The following is a 24,894-nucleotide window of genomic DNA, read 5'->3' as shown; positions in this document are numbered from 1 at the left end:
TGAATGTATGAGGTTTGAGTTATGTATTTATAAGTTCTCCTGACATTGAGAATTTTATTTTAAAAAACATAAAAGATTAAAGATTATATAACGCTTTATTGTTTCCATAACAAATGACAAAATTCATATAGATCATAGTATACAAAATATTTACTCGAACGTGCCTTAAAAAGAGTAACTTATTTTTTTTTATATTTATAGAATAAACTTTAAATACTTTTTTAAAGAAAAGGTAATGCGATAATTATTTCCTTCCATCATTGTTGTAATTTTAACGTGTAACAATAATAATTATAAATTTATATGGGTACATTATTAGTTTCAGTATATACTATACATATCTCCAATATAAAACTTTGTTCCTGCACCGTTGTTATATTTAATTTTTGTATTTTTGTTAGTAAATTCAATTAATTTACGACAATAAAATCTAAGTGAAAAGAAATCGCAAATAAATTTGACACCTCTTTAACATAAAAATATAATACGATATGTTCTTGTCAAGGCGGGCTGGAATGTTTTGTTTTTCGCTTTTTTTTTCATTTTTTTCATTTTTTTCATTTTTAAGTTCTATATTCTTCAGTATTCTAAGTCAAAAATTTCACGTTACCACTCTTTTCATATAATTGCATTGTCGCAAAAACTTGTGCATTCGTATTTGCTGCATTTTTCCAACACGGTTCATGCACATTTCATTTTGGCATAGTGCGCAAAATTCAGACGATATTCCGTGAAATGGAGAACGGAAATAAACGTTGGCATCCTTTAACGTTTTATTTTTATGATGAGCCCAAATGTGCAATGACATCTCAAGGAACATTAATACAGGCAAGAACCAGCAGAAACATAGAACAGCAAGGAAGAACAAACAAACTGGGTTTACTTGACCAAACGTTGCTCCAGCTGGAACTGGCTCTAAATCCATTAGATTCCCATTTTTTTTAAAGGTGCGATCCTTAATTGACAACGTTTCCTTCACTTCTTTCGGAATCTAGAGAATTTTTATTAATTAATCTTAATTACATCCTCGGTATCATGCAAGAAACATTTAAAATATAATTAAAAATTTCAATTTCAGGTTTCCACAATTTCCTTCGATTATTTACATAATGCATCAAATTATGTAATTTACATCCATAGACTCATTACGATTTCATAATTCTACCATTTCAACATGTATTTTATGGTAATCATTTATAATCATTACCTGGAAGCGTGTTCTTCGACTTTTAGTAGTTTCTATTCCAACTATGTTGATCTCCGGTTCTCCCGTCTCGGCATTATTTATCGAACTAACGAGTCGTCGAATCTCACAGTCGGAATCTGGAAGACTAATACTCTCACCAGTTTCTTCATCAACGTAGATTCGATCCATTTCCTCGTTAATGTTAGGATATCAAAGAATGCGCGTAAAAACGTATTCGTTGTAGTCCCGTATTCGGTGAGCAGAGTTTAATGTATTCGGATATATGCTCAGGTCCTCGAGGTCACTTCCCGGATACAAAGCTTTGCTCGATTTTTTTATTCTAATGATTAGATAACTTGGTGAAAGTGTTTTCTGAAACAGATTAAATGATCCAATAGCCCGATTAAATGTTTATTATTATTTTTATTAAATAACCAAATTTGATAATAATAATATATAATATTAATAATTAATATGTCAATTTCATTTTTATTACTACTGTCCAATGACCTTGTTAAACGACGAACAAATAAATTAACAACTTTTTAACGTATCAACTGAAACACACATAAAATCTATTGTCCCACTCTAGTATGCTATAAACTGAATGGATTTTATCCTATTAAACTATATTGATATGTATTCACACTTCGCTACGTTTAGAAACATACAATGGTCAAATGAAATATCATCAATTAATTGAGAAGGTATGAACAGTTTTGCAAAAGATATATAATATTTCTCAATTATTAAAACAATTTTATTTTGTTATACTTCGAGATAATTGAAATTATGTATATATTACAAGGAATTCTATTCATAAATGTAGTACCAATTATAGATGGAACGTATGATAAATTGTAAGAACAATACTTAATTAATTGCCTTGAGCGCGCGAAGCATAAACTTTGATTCTTATCGTATATACTGTATTTTCGAAGACATAACATCGCAATTTAATAACATTTGAACAATGAAAACTTTTTTAAAAGCTATTTACTACTCATAAGATATTACACTTATTGTTAATCTCAATTTCTCATTGCATCTAAGGACTTAATTAATACGAACAAGTGCCGAATAAAATCATCATTGAGATAGTGAAGGTTAACGACAATAACACGTCACAGAGTGCACGCGAAGTTTGAAATATTACAAGTAACCTTTCAGAACACCGAGTTAATCGACGTACAACAGTTTAAAAGGTAGAATATTGCAGGGATGACAAGCCACGCTTGGAACTTTTGTATAAAATCGAACAGATTATATATTTATATCATGCTATTTTTGTATGTAATAGTAATTAGGTACTTGTTTAGGAAGACCAGTTATTAGAATTGCTGTCGTCGTCCACGTCTTGAAAACATCTACTCCAAGTAAAACCGCATTTTCTACAAGAATTTGCCACAACTGTACAAAAATACTCAAGCATACAGCACATGTTGCGGTATATTGCATATTATATATATATCATTATTATATATTATATCATTATATATCTCAAATCTCAAATTTGATCTGGAATTTGTAGGTTAATTGATTTGCAATTTTACTCGAATGAAGTTTTTCAATTAGACAAAAATATCGTTATCAATCGTTTGTTATTTAAAATATCACTTTACATACAATAAAACATCACTTATATTTTAAATACTACAACGATAGCGAAAAATGTTATGATTAAAGCCAAAAAATAAAATGCCTAAAGCCATTAAAAATCGAAGCAAACATCTTACATTTCAGTATCTCAAATTTTCGTCAAGGGCTAATCTCCAAATGTAATCTCATGCAATCGCGAATAAAGATTACACATAGGCTTAAAGACAGGATTTTAATACATTGTACAAAGACTCTTTATAAGACTCGTATCAAATTTCTAGTTTCGTTTAATTTGCGGTAAAGTTGCAAAATCTGTAATTAACTCGTAACTTGTTACGAAGTAAGGAATCATTTTATTGTCAAAGGGGAAAAAATCGTGCTTACGAACGAAAGAAACTGTCGGTAACATTGAAAGGTAACACGCAAACCTTTTAGTAACATTGGATTAAAAATACCGAGTGTTTCTTTAGAGAATATTCCAGATATAGAGTATATGGTAGCTATGCATACTAATAGCAGTGAGTTATAATTGCATAGTTGGAATATAGTTGGAATTTACGAACAAGTTTTATTTAAATCTTCAAAATTTACATTTAAGCATTGTATTGTTTGACAATAATATAAATTATAGAATTTTATCGTAATTCCACTTATTACTTATAATGATTTGTGAGTGATAATTGTTCCTCAATTAATATTTGTTGTTCATAATAATCTAAAAGTCGACAATATGATTTATGGATGCTATGATACTGTTAACAACGTATTAACGAGCAAATATATTTTGCATATAAAAAAAATGATCAACTGCAAATCGAACACCCAAAGAAATAAACAAAAGCAATAATATAAAAAATGTTTTAAATGTTTGATTAAATTACTAGAAGTGTGGTATTAATGGATTTGATTTATTAATGAATTCGTCAAATATAAAGCGTAATGAATGTATATATAAATTCCAAATTATATGTATAGTTTTTTAGATAAATAATAATAATACGAAGGTATTAATCTATATATAAAATTCTATTCAAGTAAATAAGATAGTAAAAATGTATTCTTGTACATTACAATTACCAAGAAAAATACATTTTTATTCGCATAAAAAATTAAAAATCCAGAATGTTTAACAATATATCAACCTGAGAAATAGTAATAAAAAAAAAAATAAAATTCAGTAACACATACATATATACAGGTGTTACAACGATCGTAAATGTGTACATTCGTTGCTAACGTAATAGATACATAATTGACTTACGATTTTGTGAGGATTTACGTTCCGCGGAGGAAATTTTACACTTCGACATTACGTGAATTTGCACTATATCGGAAAACAAGAATAAAATTTACGTAAATAGGATCATATTAGCAATAAAATATAACATATTGTAACGATCACAGCACTAACGCACATACAATTCCTCACGCATCTCTGATTCAACTGAAGGTGTTCGCCATGCCATGATAACCTGTAACTATCTAAATTGAAGATGGCCGTGCTTACCAATCACAGAAGAGTCGCTAGCATAATACACACATATTTCAATATTAGTTTTCCATGGTTCTTTTTCATAATAATGAAGGTAATTTCTTTCGTGTTTTATTCTGATAATTAACGATATGTTATTTAAAATTCATAGAAAGTTAACATAAATCTGCAGTGACGTAACAAAAAGATGGCAGATCTATACTTGGAGTTTTTAAAGTGAAAAATTTATTGCAGGGTATACTATATACAGGGTGGGATAGAAATCGTAGTACGACCGGGTAAGAAGTGATTCTGCATAAATAAACAAGAAAATAATTTAATGTTACGTTTCTTCATCCGTGGCTCTGTTTAAGCGAAAATCGAGATTGAAAATTTGATAAGCATACTTAAATTTGGCTAATTCTGGACTGAACAAGAGTAGATGATCAGAAGTTTAAACTACATGTGAAAATCAAGAAGGTAGAGTAAAATTTTTTCATAAGATGCTTCGTTTTCCTATATTAGGCCAATTCGTAATTAAATATGTTCAAATCTTATTTTCTTGAAAACGAGGCCTTAAGCAGAAAAATATTATTTTACATTTTTGATCGATTTTCGCACGTAGAATATTCTCCTGATGGTTGTTTCCTCGTATCGAGTCGGTTCAAACCAAGTTCAAATGTATTTAACAAATTTTTAAAGTAGATTTTCTCAGAAACGAACGATCGTCGTATGAAGAAATTTTATTTCGTATTTTCGACTTCTTTTTCATGTACTCTTTAAATTTGTTTCGATGAAATGTACGATTTTGTCACTACCTGTGAAAATAACGATACATTTTCGAAGTATTTAATATATACATTCCTCGGATATAAAAAACTTGTTAAATATTCATCTTACATTCATATAAGAACTACAAATGTAATGTAATGTCAATAATAAGAAGTTCGTAATGTTTATATAGATAAACTTTCGTCACCGTTAATGTCAAGCATAGATATAGACCGTGTATCTTACACATATAGGATTTTACGTCACGTGAGTTGGAATACTGACCTTGAAAAAATATATAAATTTTGTTGTATCCTCTAGTATTTGTAGAGATAAGTTCGTGCTGTACTTAACGTAACCGCCGACGTACTTAACGTAATATAACGTGTTCGCCCAAGTCAATAAGATCAGTAGACGTAGAACGATTCTTTTCCATGACGTTACATTAACGAGAACATATCACATAGTATGAATCATCCATTAATTAAAACTTAATATACTTTTTTATAACATCTTAACGGAAGTAAATAATATTGTCTTTTAAGAAGTAATAAAAATAACTTCAGTGACATATATATTAAGGAGGAGGATAATTAAAGCTTTGTTAGATTTGTATATTTAATAAATAGTTGATAGTTAATTTATACTTAAGCTCTACTATGTACGATAAATGTAACAGTCAATAAAGCTAATAATATTTTCTAGTATTGATAAGTTATGATACCATTACTACGAAAATATAAACGATTGCAACATAAACGTAAAAATAGAGGGAGTTGGAAATTTTCTCTTATTTAGTTTCCTTTGTTTAATCGATACGTGAACGATGAGAAGTCAGACGTTTTAACTATGATTTTTGCTGGCGAGTAAAAAAATGGATAGAAACGATAAACATAAATCAAGCGAAGAAAATATGCCAGATGTTTCCTCGTTTAAAGAATCGGAGAAGAATTCTGGATTATTTACCGTGTTCCAGTCTTCTGCGAATAAGTTACCCTTTAAATTGTGTCGACAACCTCCACGTAGTTACAAAACGTAATGAGTATTGTATGAATATTTTATGAAAATTTGTTACTCTATATAATAAGATATATTTTGTGGAAATTTTGATACAGAAGGAAAGATGAAATTCCATTTTTTATACCACATAAGAAGTTGCTCGAAAAGATCGAGTACAAACCGGAAATTCGAGAACCGCTGGTAAGGATTTATATAAGTTTTTATATTTAGTTAATCGTTATTCGTAGATATTTACGAACAATATTTCTGTAGACCGGTTTTAGCGCCCATCAAGAAAAAATTAGGAAACAGATCCATAAACCACGTATTTCGTTAACAAAAGTAGAAGAGAAGAAGGTACTAATAAAGGACGTCACTTCGGATACAGGCATAAGTTGCATTACAAATTTTATGGCTTGTCTCCTAACGTTATTTTCAACAAATATTTCTATTAATTTATCATTTTTTGCGAAATAGGTGTTGAATCAAAGGAAACAATTTCGTGGGCTTTTCAAAAATATAAAAAGGAAACAGATTTTGATGCTCCTAAGTTTATTGATCAGTTAGAGTTAATTCGACAATTACGAGAGGATCCCAAAGTAGGATTTTTTTATATGATTTACGCTGTGGGTCGATCATCGAAATATTTTACGCCTTACGCTTTAAAGTGAATAGCTCTATTGTGTTTATGGTCACGGAAAACTTTCAGAAACGCATGGATAATTTCCAATAATATTTTTTAGGGTTGTTCAGTATAAGGATGTAGGTAAAACTTATATGACCATCAGTGCCAGTGGTGTAACTCAGTATAGCCCAGACGAAATGAGTTTTACTCCTATCGAACATTGGGAAAGAGAATATATTTTTTACTTAAAGTTATTGAAAGTATGCATTTGTCTTCTGAATCTTTTTTATTTATTCTATAACCGAACGTTTCTCTCATTTTTCGATATTTTTACGATTTATATTTCTAGATAAGGACATTCATTATGTTTCGAATGTGGAAAGCTTTGTACGTTTGGAAGAAGTCAGTTAGTTATAAGAAATTCGTTATGGCAAAGAATTATTTAAAGGAAAATCTGTTTGTATCGGATTCGATTCTTAGTAAGGCACTGTTAGAAATTAAATCAATGTGCTCGGTTTTCCTTGATTCGAGTTTCTTTGACAACTCTATTCTTGAGAAGATTTTACTTTTTTATTTTGTAGAAAAACAGGTATATATCGGCTGTTTTAAAAAAAGATTTCTTTAAAAAAAGTATCATATACACTAGGATGGTATTAGGTATAGATGATTGATTATTTTGAACAGATAAGATTTTATACAGATGGAAAACGTTAATATCGAAAACGAAAGCCATCCTGATATATGTATACGTATGCGTGTATCTGTAATAAATATCATATAATCTTTAAAATATTTATTTACAGTTTACAAAACTAGAACTGCTTAGAAATAAGTTAGATGAGTTTAGAAGATTAGCAATAGATATTGTAAATAATGCTTGCCTCGGTGCTTTATTAAATGCTGGATATACTCCCGATGATTCCAATATAACAATAGAGCAAACTGCATATGGAAAACTTGGTAGTATTTTGAAAGGGGCATGTAGATGTTTTGTATTTTCTCCCATCACTTAGAATGTATTTTCTAATCTTATCTAATTTGCCGCCGTAACAGGTGAATTCGGCGTTGCGAAATTCAAAATGCCGAAAGATGGTATTCTTAAAATGAGTTACATCGAACAAGCACGAAAGAGAGAAAAGTGTTACAGGTTGTCTTGGTAAGCCATTGTTTAAAAATGATATTAAAGTTTTCATGAATATTTTATCCTTCGTACCTATATATATATATATATATATGTATATATATATATATATATATATATATGGAAAATAAATTTTGGCGATGAAAAACTATTTTATGATCCAGCTTCATTCATTTGGTTGATTATATGCAAACAAATATGATGCACGATCTTTTATTAAATACTTATCGAGAATTTATACAACTCTTAAAGATTTACACGGAATTTTTACCGAATGACGAATCAATAGATAACGATATAATTGATCTTCCATTAAAAGAAAATCGCCCACCATCGCATCGTATTCAGGTATAAAACACGATAGTTATTAAGAGTAACATGTAAGTACTTAAAAATACTGTTTTTTAGTTGCCATATTGGGTCGTGGATTTGCTTATTTTACCAACTTCAGAAATTATAATGGATCCGTCCGAAAGTATTCTCCTTTTCGTAATAAGAACTATACAAACTATGTGGGAGGAGAACTTATATGCTATTAAACCTTTGCTGTCCGATCCCTTCTTCCATTCTTTCACGAGGTACAAACGCTAGCTTTTATAGAAGTAATTTATGAAATAGTTTCTTCAAATCGTAAGGTTTTATATTTCGTACATTTATTCGAGGCCCATGATCAATCATAAGATAGAAGAGCGTATTTGCGGTTACCCTCCAGAAATTCAGAAAGTCTTGGAACAAGATCCGATCACACTAGCTTTTAAGACAGAATTGAAGGAAATTTTTGAGAAGAATTTAACCGCGATAAAACGTTATTGCCAACGATTCAATCAGATCAAACAGTTTTATTACGAAGACACGACGTTTGACGAAGATATTATCCGAGACAATCGAGATGTTAAATTATTTCGAGAATGGAGCATCCGTTACAAGAAAGAAGTAGATCTGATCAATAATGTAGTCGATTTTCAGCCATTCGGTCTCTTTTTCATTCAACTCGAACGATTTAAAGGCGCTGCTGAAACTGCTCCCAGAGGGAAATTAAGTGTTATTGAAGCTGTTATGCCTGGGTAAATGTAAAGAAGATATTTTTACGACATTGTACAGTGTATAGTATTGGTTCTAACACACGCTATTAGACTAGGAAAAAGTCGAGTTGACGCTTTATTAACGCAAGCGATTGACGCTATCAATTATCTGGAAACAGTTCCTGTGACGACTGAAGAATATGTTGCATACATAAAGTTTGTAGACCAAGCTCAACAAAGTGTAGATGATATGGAATCTCAGTTGGATTACGTGAAAGAGCTGTACGATACAATGGAAGAATTTGCTTTTCCTATACCGTCGATGGACATGGCAAATTATTTGGTAACGACCAAATGATTTTACAATCCTCTTACAGATATGTAATATTAACAAAAACTTTGTATTTGCGAAAACAGGGTATTGGAAGTCATTTTACTAGTTTGCGATTAGTCGTAGAAAATAGATTAGAAGAGAGGCCAAAGCTAATAAACAAATTCGATGCTCAACTTCAGAAGGATATCACAGCATTGAACGAAGAAATATCAGAAATTCACGATGAAATAATGGTACGATCTGACCAAATATATCTTTCGCAATCTCTGGTTTACCATTATCTATTTTATCGCTTTTATAGCAACCTTGGCTATTGGATTATGAAAGCGACGTTGACGCCTGTTTGAATACTTTGAAAGAACTCGATAAACGATTAGCTGCCTGTGCAACTAAGGCGGAAGAATACCGTGCCCATCAAAGGACATTCAAGGTACCGCGTCAAGTTACAAAATTTTATTAGCTTCCTGTAGTGCAATACATTATACAATTGATAATATTTTGTTTTTTTTTTCATCTCAAAAAGCTCGAACAAACGAGGTTCGACAGTTTAGACCAGGTAATGAACGAATTGAAGTTACGTACTTTATTATGGGAAAGCTTAACTTCTTGGGAATATGCTATTCATGAATGGTATACCGCCGAGTTCGATACCTTAGACGTCGAAGAGATCACTGCGGTTACAATGCGTACCATGAAACACATAATTCAGTTAGAGAGAGGCTTACCACCGAATAAAATTGTACCGAACTTGAAGGAGAATGTTGAAATAATAAGAAATAAGTTACCGATTCTTGGTTACTTGAGAAATCCAGACTTAAAAGATAGACATTGGGAGAAGATTGAGGAAATATTGAACTATACTTTCAAACCTGATGAGAAGAAAACTTGGACTCGAATGGAAGAGCTCGGTGCTTTCTTGAAACCTCAGGAATTAATGGAAGTTGCTGCCGCGGCAAGCTCCGAAGCTAACTTAGAAAATATGTTAAAGAAAGTCATAGATACATGGGAAGATCTTAAATTTATTATTGTACCCTACAGAGAGGGAAAAGATGTTTTCATCATAGGTAGTCTCGAAGAAATTCAGACCGCAATGGACGAAAGTAACATTAATTTACAAACTATCAACGCATCTCGTCATGTCGGTCCCATTCGACCTGTGGTCGAAGAGTGGGTAGAAAAATTGGATTTATTTATGGTTACCTTGGTACGAATATCTTTTTAAATATGATAGAATTTTCAGATATCTAGCTAATTCATATGTTTGCTATAGGAAGCGTGGCAATACTTGCAACAGCAATGGTTGTATTTGGAAGCAATATTTTCAGCTCCGGACATTCAGCGACAGTTACCTATGGAAGCAAAACTTTTTATCGAGGTTGACAGGTTTTGGAAAGATCTTATGAGACGGACTCATAAGGTTTGTCGCTAATTTCATCAATTCGATTGATAACGTTTGATTGCGACATCGAAAATTTTTAGGCGCCTTTGGCAATGCCAGCTTGCACACAACCAGGATTATTAGAACAATTTGAGGAGAATAACCGAATGTTAGACGAAGTAATGAAATGTTTGGAAGCATATCTTGAGACGAAACGGGTAGCGTTCCCAAGATTCTTCTTCTTATCGAATGACGAACTTTTAGAAATTTTAGCTCAGGTACCGATGAAACAAGGGAAAAGTTAAAAGTATTAATCAACATTATGTTTCACATTGAAACGCTTACTAAAATACCACCTATTGCACGGTAGACAAAGAATCCACATGCGGTACAAAGACATTTGCAGAAATGCTTTGATGCGATATACAGACTGGAATTTGCAATGAAAGAAACTGAATCCGGTGAAATAGTACTAACGACTGATATAGTTGCCATGATCTCACCGGAAGGTGAAAAAGTTTCGCTTGGAAAAGGTTTAAAAGCAAGAGGTAATGTCGAAGATTGGCTAGGTCGAGTCGAGGAAGCTATGTTTTCGATATTAAGGAGAAGAATGAAAGAGGGAATAAAAGACTTGGCTGAGAAAGGGCGAGAGCAATTCCTGTATATGCATCCTTCTCAGGTTACATGCTTTATTTCTACAGTAATTTACAATAAATATTACTTCGAAATATTTTTTACGACACAAACTTCTTACTGAAAATAAAAGTAAAATAAGGCGTAAAATAAAATACGATTAATAAAATTACGTACTTGTTTTCTTCTTACCTTCCCCAGATAATCCTCGCTGTATGCCAAATATTCTGGACCCGAGATATCCACATTATCTTAGATTCTACTGAGAATGTGATTGAGAAGATGAAAGCGTTCGAACAGAAATGTTTCGCAGTTCAGTATACCTATGCGTATCTGTAAAACTTATGTTAAAAATTTCTATGAGACAACCTTCCCTTTTGCTATATTATAGGATTTAAATGAATTGGCGACAATGGTAAGGAAAGAATTGCCACAATTGATACGCGATGTTATAATTAATTTGGTAACGATAGATGTGCACGCCAGAGATATCGTTACGACTTTGGTTGAAAATAGAGTAATGTCAAGGTGAACATTGAAACGTAACAATTTTTTAATTCAAAGAACCATATGTTAGAACCATTTTCCAAGAACCGATTACTTGTATTATAGTACAAGCTTTGATTGGCTAAAAGCGTTACGTTATTACTGGGATGAAGAACTCGACAATTGTTTAACGCGTATGAGTAACTCTAAATATCTTTACGGGTATGAATATCTCGGTGCTCAAAAGAGGCTTGTCATAACTCCTCTAACGGATAAATGTTATTTATGCCTTATGGGCGCTCTTCAGTTAGATTTAGGTATTAATGAATATCAAAGCAGAATTGCACGTTATCTTTTCAAAAAACTGAGAATACGTGTTTACAAATATTATTCAATAGGTGGTGCTCCTGCAGGACCTGCAGGTACTGGGAAAACGGAAACGACGAAGGATTTAGCCAAAGCAGTTGCTGTTCAGTGCGTTGTGTTCAATTGTTCGGAAGGACTCGATTATAGAGTACGCCAAATATTATCGCTTATTCATTTTCGTGGCAGTCGCTTGAAAATTGAAATAGCTAAGGATAATTACAACGGGAAAATTGCGTCCCACAGATGATGGGTAGATTCTTTTCTGGTCTGGCAACTTCTGGAGCCTGGTGCTGTTTCGACGAATTTAATAGAATAGATATAGAAGTGCTTTCCGTAATAGCTCAGCAACTAATTACTATCAGAAATGCTAAAATTGCTAGAGCCAACGAGTAAGTTGTTTCAGCTATAATGTTTAAATAAATCTAAATGTCCTTTTACCTTTTAGATTCATGTTCGAAGGAAGAATGATCAAATTGGTGATGTCTTGCGCAACTTTCATCACTATGAATCCAGGATATGCTGGTCGTACGGAATTACCAGACAATTTAAAAGCACTGTTCCGACCATTCGCTATGATGGTCCCAGATTATAGTATGATTATAGTAGTAATATAGTAAACTCCTGTTGATCTAGATATTTTTAAACGATACTAAATTAGTGTCTTTTCGTAGAACTTATTGCTGAAGTTACGCTGTATTCAGAAGGATTCGAATCGTCAAAATCGTTATCGCAAAAAATGACTCTGATGTATACACTTAGCAGCGAACAACTTTCCCAGCAGGATCATTATGATTTCGGCATGAGGTATCTATTAATGTTGTTGCAATTTCAATAGCTATATACTGTTTAGTATCAATTAACATCCAATTATTTCCCCATTTCTAAAGGGCTGTAAAAAGCGTATTGGTAATGGCAGGTAGTCTTAAACGAAATAATCCTGATAAACCAGAGGACGTAGTTTTAATTAGAGCCTTGCGTGAGAGCAATATACCGAAGTTTTTACGCGATGACGCTGAACTGTTCGAAGGTATCGTAGGAGATCTCTTTCCAGGCATTGAAATTCCAGAGGAAGAATACGGTATCCTACGGGACACAGCTATCGAAGTAATTTATAATTAATGATATTTTTAATCACATCCATATAACAAGCCCCAACTACATAACATAATTTTTACAGATAATGAAGGAAGCCGGTTTACAGCCAGAAGTTTGCATTTTGAAGAAAATTACTCAGCTACATGAATGTTTGCAAGTGAGACATGGAGTGATGTTAGTTGGTCCAACTGGCTCTGGAAAAACGACAGTTCTGAGAGTAGGTTGAATAATAGTTGGCTTCTTTTTATTGTAAACGGTGTAATTTTTGTCAAGATATTATTTTTATTTTTTTATATTATATATTACTTTTTAAACAAACACAAGAGCTATTAAATAACAGCTTTTTATTTCAGACTCTTGCAAATACTTACAGTCGACTGTATGAAATGGGTATACCTGGACCGTGTTATCAGCCAGTTCACGTATATCTAATCAATCCGAAAGCAGTTACGATCGGTGAATTATATGGAAAAGTAGATATAATGACCAACGAATGGCAAGATGGTTTAATCGGTTTTACAGTTCGTCACGCATGTTCCGTTAGTAGGAATCCTGGCCCGAGCAAAAGCAAAGGAATGCTTTTACGAAAAGTTAATAAATCTCATTTTCATTGTTCAGTTTACCACGGAAGACCATCAATGGATTGTGTGCGACGGACCCGTCGATGCCGTATGGATAGAAAATATGAACACCGTGTTAGATGATAATAAAATGTTGTGTCTGGCTAACTCCGAAAGAATTAAATTCACTCCTTATATGCGGATGTTATTCGAAGTTATGGATCTTGCCCAGGCATCGCCTGCTACCGTCAGTCGTTGTGGTTCGAAGACCAGCATTCTATCATTTATTTAATCGCCGATTTTATGTTTACGTGCCCTAACTTTTAATTCTTATATTTTAAGGAATGGTGTATGTCGATCCTACAGAGTTAAAGTGGATGCCTTACGTGAAATCATGGTTAGACACGCTTCCTGATGCTATCGTAAAAAACGAACATCGATTACAGATCATCGAACTCTTCGAAAAATATTTCGAAGAAGGATTAATATTCTGCAGGAAAAATTGTGTCTGCCCAATTCTACAGGTATACAATTTGTCCCGTCTTACACGACGATCGAAACATAATTTTTCCAACATCGTCGTTCCATCTACCAATTAGGTTGATATTAGTAAAGCAAGTATGACTTGTTCGATATTGGAATATATTTTAAACGAACCAGATGCGATAGAAAGAACTACGGAAAAGGCGCGAATTAGAACATTTTTAGCTCAGTCATTCGTCTTTGCCTATCTTTGGGCTGTTGGCGGTAACGTTAACGACGCCTCTCGAAACGTGTTCGAAGCTTTTGTGAGAAAACAATTTGAAGATGATGAAGATGCATTGTACAATCTTAAAATTAAATAGCGTTTGTATTCTTTTGTTTCTATACATATAATAGCGTACTATTCTCCTGTTTTGTTTCGATATGCAGTTTGCCGTCGATAGATTTATGGGAGATTTATGTAAACGTACAACAACATCGATTGGATTCTTGGACGGATATTATGCCACAATTTATATACGACAGTGAAGTGCCATTTTTCGATATTCTAGTACCAACTGTCGATACTGTACGATTTGGTTACTTAATGAAGAAATTAGTCGGAATAAATAAACCGGTATTCTTTACCGGAGATACTGGTTAGCAATATTTAACGACCTTTATGCTTTCTCTTACTTATACTTATACTATACGACCTTTATACTTACTTACTATACGATCTATAACTCTAATTGAAGGAATAATTTATAGGAGTTGGTAAATCGGTAATAACGAAAGTTGTTTTAAATAATTTGGAAGATAGTCAGCTTTGGGTACCGATCAATTTGATCTTCTCTGCTCAAACCAGCAGTGGCAGAACGCAAGAGATTTTAGAACTAAAATTGGAAAGAAGGAAAAGAACCGTGCTGGGGGCACCCATTGGAAAAAGAGTGTGTGTATTTGTCGACGATGTCAATATGCCAAAATTAGATACATACGGATCCCAACCACCGATCGAGCTGTTACGGTACTCTAATTATATTAAACGCCAGATACATTTCTTTCAACACAAAATTATTCATAATTGTCGAATCGCATAGACAATTACTAGATTTCCACGGTATGTACGATAAAGAGAAATTGTTCTGGAAGCATATAGAAGACGTTGTTTTCACTGTTGCGTGCGCTCCTCCTGGAGGAGGTAGAAATCCATTAACACCGAGATTTGTGAGACATTTTGCCATGCTATTTATCCCAGCCCCTATAGAACTGTCACTAAAAGGGATTTTCAAGTAAACCCTTTCCAACAGTAAATTCTTTATATCATATAAAATTGTTTCACGCACGACATAAGGCGAATTCCTTTTAGGGCAATTATGAACGGATTTCTGGAAGATTTTGTAGAGTCTGTTAAACAAATCGGCGATAGAATAGTAAACGCAGCAGTCGATGTTTATCAAAGAATCGCAACGGATCTTTTGCCAACGCCAGAAAAAAGTCATTACATCTTTAATTTGCGGGATTTGTCGAAATGTATACAAGGTATCATGCAAGTTGACGCGGCGGTCATTAAACAACCCATCGAAATGTACAGGTATAATCGTCACACTGTAACAGCCATGATGTCTGTTAGTATTTTGTAATGAAAAGAAGAGGATAAAAATATTTGTATTCTTTAGGCTCTTTTGTCACGAATGTCTTCGTGTTTTCCACGACCGACTGATCAACGTTCAGGATAAGAGCTATTTCCTTAAACTTCTAAACAACATATGTATCAACGCATTCGGTATGGAAGTGATGCGGCTTCCGGATGAAGAAATTATCGAGAAACCACCGATACTGTTATTTGGTGACTTTATGTCGTTCGGAGCAGCAAGAGAACAACGAATTTACGAAGAGCTTACGGAAATTTCAAAAGTTAGAAGAACTTTGGAGGTAATTACTATACCCCGCTCATGTTAATACCAATTTGATTTCCTTACTCATATCTTTAAATATATATCACAGGATTACTTGGAAGATTATCGTTTCTCCGTGGGAAAAGACATGAGAATTATTTTCTTCATGGATGCTATAGAACACATCTGCAGGCTTGCAAGAATTCTTCGTTCTGAAAGAGGCAATGGCCTTTTAATCGGTGTCGGTGGAATGGGAAAGCAAAGTCTGACAAGATTAGCATCTCATTTAAATGGTTACAAGTTTGTATCAACATTAACTATTCAATTACACAAATTACTTCTATCGAAACAATATGATCAAAGAGCCTACCACAACTGTCGAATGTTTTAAGATGTTATCAAATAGAAGTTACGCGTACGTACGATAAAAATTCATGGCACGAAGATCTTCGCCGATTTTATTTCGAGCCAGGTACCGAGGCTAAACATACAACGTTTTTATTCACCGACACTCAGATTGTGTTAGAAGAATTTTTAGAAGACATCAATAATACACTTAATACAGGTAGCTTTAACACAGTTCTGATGCGTTTTCCAAATAATATTACCGTCAAAAAAGTTATTCGACTGTTTGAATAACGTTAATCTGTAATAATCATCGACAGACATTCTTTTCAGGCGAAGTACCAAACTTGTACGAAGCAGATGAACTTGAAAAAGTTATCATAGCTACCAGGCCTGCGGCGAAACAAGCAGGGATTCACGAAGGAAACAGAGACGCAATTTATCAATATTTCATTGGAAGAGTTAGAAATCAACTTCACTTAATGATCTGTATGAGTCCTATAGGCGACTCTTTTAGGTCTGTTCTTTAAAATATCAATTATTCTTTGTATGTATATGATAACTGACCGCTCTCTTTACTTATTACTGAATCCATTGATTATATTTTATAATCTTTTATCATATAGATTGTATTTTATTATCTTCATAGACGTCGCTGTCGTATGTTTCCTTCATTAGTAAATTGTTGCACCATTGATTGGTTTACGAAGTGGCCGAATGATGCCCTTTTATCGGTAGCAGAAAGTTCATTGGCCACAATCGTTCCAAAGGATTCGGGAAAGCTTACTAACCTTAGTATCATGTGCGTCTTGATCCATGAGGTATCGTTTGCCATTATAGTAGATTCACTATAAAATAACATTGGAACGTATGGGGTTTGAAAGAAAATCATGTAAAATTATAGAGCGTGGAAGAAGTAACAGCTCGATTCTTCATAGAAATGCGTCGAAGGTATTATACCACACCGAGCAGCTATTTAGAGCTTTTAAAGCTATTTCAAACAACTTTAGAAAGGAAGAAGAAAGAAATAGAGTTGCTGAAAAGTAAAATTGCCAATGGACTCAACGTAAATACTATATAATCCCACATTCCTTCGAATGTTTAAAACGGTTTCTTTGAAAGAATGTAACTTCGCTAACATTTATAATACAATTCAGTGGATATTAAATTGATTAATACAATTACTTGGATAGAAACTGCGAGAAACCAATGAGATGGTTGGCGTAATGAAGGAACAATTGATAATTCTTGCCCCAAAGCTCAAAGCAAGTACCGACGAAGTATCGAACCTGGTGAGAATCCTTGCGAAGCAGCAAGTCGAATGTGACAAAGTGAAGTATGTCGTAATGGCTGAAGAAGAAGTAGCAAAAGTACGAGTAACAAATAAAGAAAAGAAAGTTTAACGAATAGATGATCTTATTTATCGAGTACATAATTTTATCTGTATCAGGCGAAAGCCGAAGAAACGGCGACTTTAGAAGCTGATGCTAGGCAAGACTTGGAAGCAGCAATGCCGGCTTTGCTGGAAGCTCAGAAGGCATTAGAAGCTTTAAATAAAAGTGATATTAATGAAATTCGCGTATTTCATAAACCACCTCACCTAGTGCGTTTTGTCATGGAAGCAGTAAATTTACTGTTGGGTGAAAAGTGAGTTTCATAGGATCGTTGAAAGTGATACTACTAGTTACGTTACATTTTCATCTTAGGACAGATTGGCCAACCGCAAAATTAGTCTTGGGTGACATACATTTTCTTGACCGCTTAATGGCTTATCCTAAGGACGACATAAGCGATAAACTTTTAGAAAAGTTACAAGAATATGTCCAACATCCAGAATTTCGACCAGATTTAGTGGCTAGACAAAGTAAAGCTTGTAGATCGATGTGCATCTGGGTGAGAGCAATGGATGGATATGCTAAAATCTACAGGGTGGTCGAGCCAAAGCGACAAAGGTAGATTATTTCTTCATAGTTCTTAAGAAAACTAAATAGATAATTCTCATAACGCATGGGACACGAGGAATTGTAATAACGATTAATTACACAGATTGCACAAAGCTGAAGAAGAATTGCGAGAGATAGAAGAAGTTCTTGCTTTGAAACAGCAAGAACTCGTTACGGTGGAGAATAAGATCAAAGAGTTACAGAAACAATACGATACAGCGATAGAAAATTTAAATAAATTAGAGGCTGAAATGGAATTAGCGGAAACAAGATTGAATAGATCTGGACGACTGACATCTGCGTTGGTGGATGAACGAGTTCGATGGGAAGAATTAACGCGCGTACGATAAAAAGTTGGATTCAGAAAACACGACGTGATGAATTATTATCAATTTCCTTTTCATGTTGTAAATATTCAGGGTTTTGACAAGCAAATTGTCAACTTGACTGGCGATACATTGGTAGCTGCTGGAGCCCTTGCTTATCTAGGTGCTTTTACAAATGAGTACAGAGAGGAATTAATACAAACTTGGTTATCCAGTTGCAAAGACTACGATATTAAAACTACAGAGAACTATAGTCTCATTGCAATATTAGTCGATGCTTATGAAATTCGTCTCTGGAATACGTATGGTTTACCACGAGACAAAGTTAGCACAGAAAATGCGATCTTTGTAACACAAGCTAGTCGTTGGCCTTTGATGATTGATCCCCAAGAGCAAGTAACTGCAGCAACTTTTCTAATATGTTTTAAGTTATTCGAATCTAATATCGTTTCCCAGCAATATTCTATTTGCATTCAGGCAAATAGATGGATACGGAACATGGAACAAGAAAACAATTTAAAAATATGCAAGCTGACGGATACACATTTAATGAGGATACTAGAAGCGTCCATAAGGCTTGGAACTCCTGTATTAATTCAAGAAGTAGGAGAAGTATTGGACCCAAGTTTGGAACCTATCCTACTTAAACAAATCTTTACTCTAGTAAATACGATACATCATCTACTTTAAAATAATTCAGATATGGTTTAAGTGATACGAGATAACAATTATAATAATATCATTTGATACGATTATGTAGGGTGGTAGGACATTGATACGATTTGGCGATATAGACGTCGAATATGACAGTAATTTCAAATTATACATTACGACGAAAATCGCGAATCCTCATTATTTACCAGAGATCTGTATTAAAGTAACGATAGTTAACTTTACCGTAACTATGGCAGGCCTCGAAGAACAGATACTCGCGTATGTACACTGTTTCTAGTAGTATTAATCTAGTAACACATATTTAATCGCGTAACACATATATTCAACCTCAAAATCCCCTACCTCGTTAAACTTCACACAGAGATGTGGTACGTCTCGAAAGACCAGACTTGGAAACAATGAGGAATGATTTAATAATAAAAATCAATGCGGACAAAGGTCAATTGCAAAGTATCGAAGACAGAATATTGACTTTGTTATATGGTGCAGGCGATGATATTTTGGACAATGAAGACTTAATAGAAACCTTAAATGACAGTAAAGAAACTTCTGCAATTATTGCAACGAGATTAATTGAAAGTGAAGCGACTGAGAAAAAAATCACAGTTGCGCGCGAAAAATATCGATCTGTTGCGAATCGTGGATCAGTCTTGTATTTCGTAGTTGCAAACCTCGCGAACATAGATCCCATGTACCAATTTTCGTTAAAGTACTTCAGTCAAGTAATTAATTGCACGATATATTTACGAATCTGCAAATATATAATTCGATATTATTGTAACATTCTTCGACATTTTATTAGTTATTTAACACGGTAATCGAAACCACGGAAAAAGAGGCTGATTTGCAGCGGCGTTTGCAGACCTTATTGAATGAAATAACATTAGCTATCTACACAAATGTTTCACGAGGTCTATTTGAGAAACACAAGTTGATATTTAGTTTCATGCTCAATATTGCAGTACATATAAACGAGCAGATCGTGTCTCAGGCGCAATGGAATTTTATGTTGCGGGGGCCAACACGAATTGTCGTGGTAAGTTATGTCTTTCATGATTTATTTACGTAACTCGTAACTGATATTTTTCGGTCGATTTGTAAATGTTTCAAATAGGAAGAAATTCCAAATTATCCATCTTTAACGCCTAAAATGTGGACTTCGATTAATTATTTAGCTAATACGTTTAAAAAATTTAAAAATGTTTTAAACGACGCATTTAAGAAGATTCCGTTAACTCTTGGATATTTTAAGGAGGTAATATATCATTCTTACATTCTGATTTTTATTTCCATTATGTATATAGCTTTACCTCTTCTTTTTGTAGGAAATTAATATAATCCCTACCAATCAAACAATCGCTATGCAAAATTGGAATGAGATGTTAACCGACATTGAAAAATTAATGTTGATAAAATCATTGAAGGAGGAGGTATTAATTTTTGCAATCACAGCCTACGTATCGAACAATTTAGGACCAAAATTTGTAGAATCACCTATGGCAACATTGCAACTTCTGTACGTATAAAGAAGTTATGTTCCACATCGCATTACTTCGTAATTATACAGATTGAATTTTTTATCGAAAATTTTCAGATTTGCAGATACATCAAATAAAATACCATTGATCTTCATACTTACAACTGGATCAGATCCCTTCAGTGCTTTTCAAAAATTCGCACATGATATGGGTTTTTCCGATAGATGTGATTCCATTTCTTTAGGTCAAGGCCAAGGTCCCATTGCAGAAGGACATCTACGAGCAGGCACCATCGAAGGTAGATGGGTGTTTTTACAGAATTGTCATCTAGCTGTATCGTGGATGATCAACATGGAGCAACTTATATTGGAGATTGCTGAGGAACCAGAGGGAATAATTCATAATGACTTTCGATTATTTCTGAGTTCGATGCCGAGTGCTGCTTTTCCAGTTTCCGTTCTTCAAAATTCCGTAAAAGTTACAAATGAGCCACCAAAAGGACTGAAGGCCAATATCAAGAGAGCATTACATGAATTGGACGAAGAATATTTTGAACATCATCGTAAGAAAGAGTTCCTTATATTAATATCCAAAACGCAAAATATATATCTTATTCTAATGAATTTAGGATTTCTTCTTTTCGTGTACAGATTTAGGCGAAAGCTGGCGCCGAATTATATTCGGAATTTGCTTTTTCCACGCAATTATTCAGGAACGAAAAAAATTTGGACCCCTAGGATGGAATATTCTGTATGAATTTAACGACAGCGACAGAGAATGTTGTTTGCTAAATTTGAAATTATTTTGTGTCCAAGATCGTATACATTGGAATGCATTAATATACACTACAGGTGTATAAAACATATTTCAAATTTATTTCTTGTGTTAGAAAGGATCAAATACATTAAACATTCACTATATATTCCATTTAGGTGAAATTACTTATGGGGGTAGGGTTACAGACAGTTGGGACTTAAGATGTATGAAAACCATCTTAGCTATTTTCTTTTCTCCTAAATCTTTGGATATCAGTGAGTAACTTAAAGACAAATTGTAATTAAAAATAACTTACAATATCTATAACTATTAATATATATTATTATTATAAATAATCACAGATTATGTCTATTCGCCATCTGGGAAGTATTATTGTCCTGTTTACAATACCCTACAAGAGTATCAAGATTTTGTAGAAACTTTTCCTATAATTGATGATCCAGAAATTTTTGGAATGCATGAAAATGCAAATATTGCTTATCAGGTAATCAAAGACAGTCAAGTTAGGAACAGGAAAGACTTTACATCCTTGTGATAAATTAAAATATAATTATATTAGTTAAAAGAAGCACAATTTGTACTAAACACCATTTTGGAAGTACAACCACAAGAATCTATCACAGATCAAGATAAATCTAGTTCAGATGTAGCATATGAAATTGCTGACATGATAAAGGATAGAATTCAATTGCAAATAGATATTACAAAATGTAACCCAGAGCACTTGAAAGTAATCGACAATGTTCACTTTATACTACTATTAATTATAAAGCAGATGTCATTATAAAATTATTACAGAGAGATTCGATGGGAAGACTTCCATCCTTAAGTACTGTTCTTGTTCACGAGGTTGATAGGTATAATATACTTCTAAAGAAGATACATATATCAATAGAAAATTTACAACGTGCCATCAAAGGTTTTGTTGTTATGTCTGAGGAATTAGAAAACGTTTTTGTGGCTCTTGTCAATAATCAGGTTTTATAATAATTTTCGACCTATTAAATTTTTGTCAAAGAATATTTTTAATGGTGTAATTGATATCAATATATTTAAATTATTTTTATACAATTTTTTTAATATTATATTATTAATACTTATTATACACAAATTAGGTACCACAAATGTGGCATAATGTAAATGTCTATCCATCATTAAAAACCTTAGGAAGCTGGATAAGGAACTTAGAGCTAAGGATTGACTTCATTCAAGTAAAAAAATTGTAAAATATAAAAAATAACTAGTTTAGTAAGTATTATACATTACAGATTTGGTTGATTGATATAAAGCCAATTTCTTTTTGGATTTCGGGTTTATCCTTTCCGCAAGGATTTTTAACTGGCATGTTACAAACATGTGCTAGAAAGTATAACATTCCTATAGACCACCTAAAGTTGGATTTTATTGCTACCAAAGTTGTTCTTGATCAAGAAGATATTGAAATAGAGCACAAAAAGGCTGAAAAGGAGGTCTGATCATTACAAATATTTTACCACGATTAAATATTACACAACGAAAGAATGATTCATTCAGATAATTGATATAATATCTTAGGTAATACAGGTATATAAAAACTTACAAGTACCTGAAGATGGAGTTTTAATACATGGGTTATTTATTGATGCCGGTAGATGGGATTTTGGATCCATGCTTTTAGTAGACGCAAATATAGGTAAAATATTTGAAAAAAATTTCAGAAAATATTACTCTTTAAATAATATATCATCACAAAAGGCAAATAAATGATCTATTTTAGGTGAAATGAATCCATCTCTTCCAGTTTTACATATAAATCCAGTATTAGAATTACCAAAAGATGATTCAAGATATGTTTGCCCTTTGTATAAAACAGCAGTTCGAGCAGGTGTATTATCCACAACTGGACATAGTACTAATTTTGTTGTTGCAGTTCTACTTGCTTCTGAAAAAGAACAATCATACTGGATTTTAAAAGGAACTGCTCTTTTGATTGAAATTGTAAATTAAATTTCCTATGTTATAACAGATATACTAATTCATGATTGAGATGTAATAATTAAAAACATAAATTTAAGTAATTCTATATATTTATATTTATGTTATATACATACTTCACAATATAAAGCTTTTAAACTAATGTTAGAACGACTGAATATATAACTTAATTGTAATGAACACAAAAGTTGATAACGCAAACTACTATGTATAAGTGAAAATCAGAATAATTCTCTTTGTTTTCTCTTCACAAGATTAGCATGATAATTGTAATCTTCCTTGTCAATAGTCCACATTAAGGTCATGTAAATTGAAAGTATCAAAGCCAATAATAATCGGTCTAATCTATAGAATATTAAAAACCAGTTATTTATTTACTACAAACAGTTTGAGTACTATAATATTGATATCTTGAATATGCCTTACGTCATATGAGGATATACCCATAAAATAATAAGAAATCCTGTAAAACTTGGATGTCTCATGTGTGAGTAATAACGTAACAATTCTTTTGACTTCATTAGCATAGGACTTGGTCTAAATGAAAACTTATAATATACTTGTTTTATTCCAACTAATTCAGATATATCCATCATCAAACATCCACTATAAATTATTGACCAAGCCAATACATGTAAAGCAGTAAATGTAAACCACAAAACATTATTAAAAGATACATTAACATTCCATAATGCAATAGATGAAATAGTTTGCCATTTGTTAAATAATAAATGAAGAGTCATAGCACTAGTAACATTATAAATACTTCTTTCCATATAATCCATATGTAATTTACAAAATAAATGTTTCACAACATTACTTGCCATAAGTGAATGTTGGAACATGAAAATGCTTAATAGAGACATGTTTATTATTAGCAACCATAATACAGACTCTGTATCTTCATCTGTAACATAATTTTGTAAAACAAAGTATGAATTGCAAACATAAATTGTTATGTACCTTATTGTTTGTTTAATCGACAAAGTTAAAATATTACTAATTCTTATTGCTGTTATTTACCCTTTTCTGGCGAAGTAATCGTTTCTTTATTTTTATTCGACACATTCGATAAAAAATATGTCAAATTACATAAAATATAAAAGGTGTATAAAAAACAAATAGTACAAACAACAACACTAATACATTTTACAAACATTTTTATAAATAACTAATAATTACTTAAGATAATGTATAATTATTTTACATTCTAATCATTATAAACCTAACAGTTGCACACGAATAATATGTTAATAATATCTTGATAAAAACTTGCACTTGTTTACAAATATACAGAGTTGTAAGAATCTATAATTATCATTAAATTTATAAAACCTAGATACGAATCTT

General features: G+C 32.6%; 3 protein-coding genes across 5 annotated transcripts; 1 reads left to right on the top strand and 2 right to left on the bottom strand.

Annotated features, from left to right (window-relative positions):
- Window positions 1-76: 76 nt before the first annotated feature.
- On the bottom strand, window positions 77-4,267 carry LOC117236244. 3 transcript variants are annotated; one of them, XM_033499028.1, is made up of 5 exons: window positions 4,205-4,222; window positions 4,047-4,109; window positions 2,498-2,577; window positions 1,208-1,558; window positions 77-991 (listed from the first exon to the last, which is right to left on the bottom strand). In XM_033499028.1, the coding sequence occupies exons 4-5, from the start codon at window positions 1,373-1,375 to the stop codon at window positions 602-604; spliced, it is 558 nt and encodes a 185-aa protein (XP_033354919.1). In that variant the 5' UTR covers window positions 1,376-1,558; window positions 2,498-2,577; window positions 4,047-4,109; window positions 4,205-4,222; the 3' UTR covers window positions 77-601. The 3 variants fall into 3 exon arrangements, with proteins under 3 accessions (XP_033354919.1, XP_033354918.1, XP_033354920.1); XM_033499027.1 differs by lacking the exon at window positions 2,498-2,577 and having other exon boundaries at window positions 4,205-4,223; XM_033499029.1 differs by lacking the exon at window positions 77-991 and having other exon boundaries at window positions 1,237-1,558; window positions 4,201-4,267.
- A 1,579-nt stretch (window positions 4,268-5,846) lies between these two features.
- On the top strand, window positions 5,847-23,691 carry LOC117236248 (dynein heavy chain 6, axonemal). The gene is made up of 62 exons (XM_033499032.1): window positions 5,847-6,062; window positions 6,143-6,227; window positions 6,300-6,414; window positions 6,504-6,693; window positions 6,770-6,911; window positions 7,001-7,240; window positions 7,455-7,611; window positions 7,705-7,807; window positions 7,957-8,140; window positions 8,201-8,370; window positions 8,455-8,856; window positions 8,926-9,157; window positions 9,232-9,381; window positions 9,450-9,578; window positions 9,672-10,352; window positions 10,419-10,565; window positions 10,628-10,804; window positions 10,897-11,205; window positions 11,361-11,471; window positions 11,551-11,687; window positions 11,772-11,962; window positions 12,044-12,159; window positions 12,255-12,400; window positions 12,457-12,602; window positions 12,683-12,815; window positions 12,899-13,115; window positions 13,189-13,323; window positions 13,460-13,645; window positions 13,725-13,926; window positions 14,009-14,190; window positions 14,266-14,489; window positions 14,579-14,787; window positions 14,900-15,155; window positions 15,229-15,420; window positions 15,498-15,722; window positions 15,808-16,063; window positions 16,136-16,326; window positions 16,419-16,591; window positions 16,705-16,888; window positions 17,021-17,192; window positions 17,276-17,437; window positions 17,565-17,741; window positions 17,822-18,018; window positions 18,078-18,323; window positions 18,418-18,655; window positions 18,734-19,036; window positions 19,118-19,303; window positions 19,401-19,573; window positions 19,677-20,037; window positions 20,118-20,351; window positions 20,430-20,570; window positions 20,641-20,831; window positions 20,910-21,355; window positions 21,444-21,644; window positions 21,726-21,824; window positions 21,912-22,054; window positions 22,130-22,300; window positions 22,369-22,548; window positions 22,686-22,781; window positions 22,839-23,039; window positions 23,125-23,242; window positions 23,327-23,691. Exons 1-62 carry the CDS (start codon window positions 5,902-5,904, stop codon window positions 23,554-23,556), a joined length of 12,252 nt encoding a protein of 4,083 aa, XP_033354923.1. The 5' UTR covers window positions 5,847-5,901; the 3' UTR covers window positions 23,557-23,691.
- LOC117236243 (nurim homolog) lies at window positions 23,664-24,866 on the bottom strand. The gene is made up of 3 exons (XM_033499026.1): window positions 24,568-24,866; window positions 23,971-24,451; window positions 23,664-23,889 (listed from the first exon to the last, which is right to left on the bottom strand). The coding sequence occupies exons 1-3, from the start codon at window positions 24,701-24,703 to the stop codon at window positions 23,766-23,768; spliced, it is 741 nt and encodes a 246-aa protein (XP_033354917.1). The 5' UTR covers window positions 24,704-24,866; the 3' UTR covers window positions 23,664-23,765.
- Window positions 24,867-24,894: the final 28 nt, after the last annotated feature.

The sequence above is a fragment of the Bombus vosnesenskii genome, unplaced genomic scaffold (assembly GCF_011952255.1).
Source record: "Bombus vosnesenskii isolate JDL3184/JDL3185 unplaced genomic scaffold, Bvos_JDL3184-5_v1.1 scf7180000013340, whole genome shotgun sequence".
In the NCBI taxonomy this organism is placed as follows: Eukaryota; Metazoa; Arthropoda; class Insecta; order Hymenoptera; family Apidae; genus Bombus; species Bombus vosnesenskii.
Note: the sequence above shows the minus strand (reverse complement) of the source record. Positions and strands in the feature narration are given on the sequence as shown.